Source organism: Belonocnema kinseyi, chromosome 10, assembly GCF_010883055.1.
Source record: "Belonocnema kinseyi isolate 2016_QV_RU_SX_M_011 chromosome 10, B_treatae_v1, whole genome shotgun sequence".
Lineage (NCBI taxonomy): Eukaryota > Metazoa > Arthropoda > Insecta > Hymenoptera > Cynipidae > Belonocnema > Belonocnema kinseyi.
Genome location: NC_046666.1, coordinates 5,162,537 through 5,164,711, shown reverse-complemented (window position 1 = coordinate 5,164,711; position 2,175 = coordinate 5,162,537). Strand labels below are relative to the sequence as shown.

General features: G+C 49.7%; 1 protein-coding gene across 1 annotated transcript in view; it reads right to left on the bottom strand.

Moving 5' to 3' along the window:
* Positions 1–165: 165 nt before the first annotated feature.
* The window catches only part of LOC117182009, a 4,276-nt gene continuing 2,266 nt past the window's right edge, over positions 166–2,175 (bottom strand). Inside the window, exon 3 of the mRNA XM_033375028.1 lies at positions 166–615. Within this exon, the coding sequence (XP_033230919.1) occupies positions 166–615 (450 nt within the window). The remainder of the gene's footprint in view (positions 616–2,175) is intronic.

The window sequence follows — 2,175 nt, the reverse complement described above, 5'->3', positions numbered from 1 at the left end:
CCTGGAGTCTGGACGAGAACGTTCGGAACCGGTGTGCCGGGCGGAAGCTCGTCACGCGGTGAGTCAGAAGGATTGACCCCCGCAATTGTGCCGGCCTCCGGCCAGGCGGGAGAACAGGGGCCGGCGCTGTTCGCGTCAGGCGCCTCGAGAGGTACCAGTCGGAAATTAATGAATTCGGTTGGCCGAGGTAGCGGCACTGAAGGTGCGGTTTTCAGTTCCCTCGGACAGGGCGGTGAATCGTGGGAGTTGATTACACGCGGTCTGCTCGGGCCGGCGGCGTCGTCTCGGTTGATTACGTTCACCGGTGGGAACACATAGCGCGGTTGACTCGCGAACGCGGGTAAGGGGAGGAAAAGGGTTTCGACCGCGGAAGGGTTTACGCACGCGCGGGTCCCGGGTGCCCTCGATTCCTCTTCGGATCCCTACCAGGTTGGCCCACCCCTTAACGTGGGGGTGGGACGTGCTCGGGCTGTATCGGGGCACATTAGCGAGGTGCGGGCGAGCCACGTATTCCTCGACCGGTGGATGTGGTGCCGAGTCTCCTCCTGATGATGCTTGCGGCGCGACGTGCCCGACGTTGGCGCGTCCGACGATTCGGGCTAGGGCCCTGTCTGTCTTTTGGTATAGGTATGTCTGATCACACTCCCGTCCCGATGAGTGATGCGTAACTCCTCAGTGAGCCGGAGCAAGCACTTCGGTGAGTTTCCCATCCGGCACCGCGACCCTCGCTCACTGACCTAACTAATGGGAACTCGGCACTACGGAAGTCTCCTTCTGGCACCGGCAAACCCGCCTACCTCAGGAAAATAAGCGGGCACGACAGGGATAAGCCCCGGCACCCTGCTGCCTATTTTCCGCCTAACTACACCAATCACTCACTCGGTTGTTAGCCGCTAACGTCACTGATAGCTATTGCACCGCGAATACACTGAAACACACGATGGCTCTCGCGAACACCGATGGCAAGAGTTGAAGTCTTGAAAGGAGACGGAGATTCGTTTAAGAACTAACACTGGAATTGAACAGTAAGAAAACTGTTTATTTTGTTGGTCGGTATACAGAGGCGAGGCAGAGCGGATCTGCCTACCGTAAAGTCTCAACGAGAACTCTCCTTAAATACTAGTTTCTCTCCCGGTAGACGCGAGTGAAGCTGGCCGAGGGCAGTGGGAGCGGCAGCGAGCCCGCTGATTGGCCGCGAGACCGACAACGGAGTCGCAACCAAGCAGTGGGGGAGCGCTGCCTCGCACGCACTACCTCGGTCTTCGAGCGTCGACCGGAAAATTGTTAAAAATTCCTATATTTTAATTAAACTTTAAAAATATAAAGATTTATCTAAAAATTACGAAACTTAAACTAGTATTAATACTCGATCGTAGCTTCATGATTCAGAAAGAATCATGAAGCTACGATAAATGGAACGGAAGTTGGAGTTTTAACGTGAAATTGTTTATTTAAAAGCATTAATTAATTATTTTCTTGTATGAATTATTCCTTAAAAACTTCCTTTTATTGTTTTTAGTAAAACTTTCGTCCTCCAACGTTCCTTCCACCTTAATTAAACTTTAATTCAATCTTAACTAATTACATGACTATAATAGACTATGAGGCCTTAAATCTAATTAAGATTTAAATCTATTTTGCTAACCAAGAGGGGGGGGGGCTTCATAAGCTGAGCTTATTATTATTATTATTATTATTTTTTTTTAAATGTAAAAGCTATTTCCCTTTTCTATGGTAAAAAGAAGAAAAGGCCCGTGAACTAACGCCGAAAGTCAGATGGTACAACACATAGGGAGCCCTCGAGACACGGTTAGATCGATTTATAGTTTGCTTTTTCTTTATTCTTTAATCTGTAATTTTTTTACCATTTAATTATCTTTCAAACGCCGCGTCTCGAGGTGCCGGTTGAGCTCCCCGGCTCGTCCCGTGCGCCAGAGGAGGAAAGGTAGAGAGGATAGAAAGAGAAGGCGAATGAAGAAGGAAAGGAGATAACGCTCGTGGGAGGGAAAGAGAAGACACTGGCGTACTTGATTAAAGCATGCTGCCGAGTTTTCGTACGGAACGAAAACACGGCGGCAGGCTCGTGTTTTTTCATGAGCCGGGGACCTTTTCGTGCATTTACCGTTACACAGGCCAGCGGCAGATGTGCCGAAACAATAGTAATTACTTTACAAG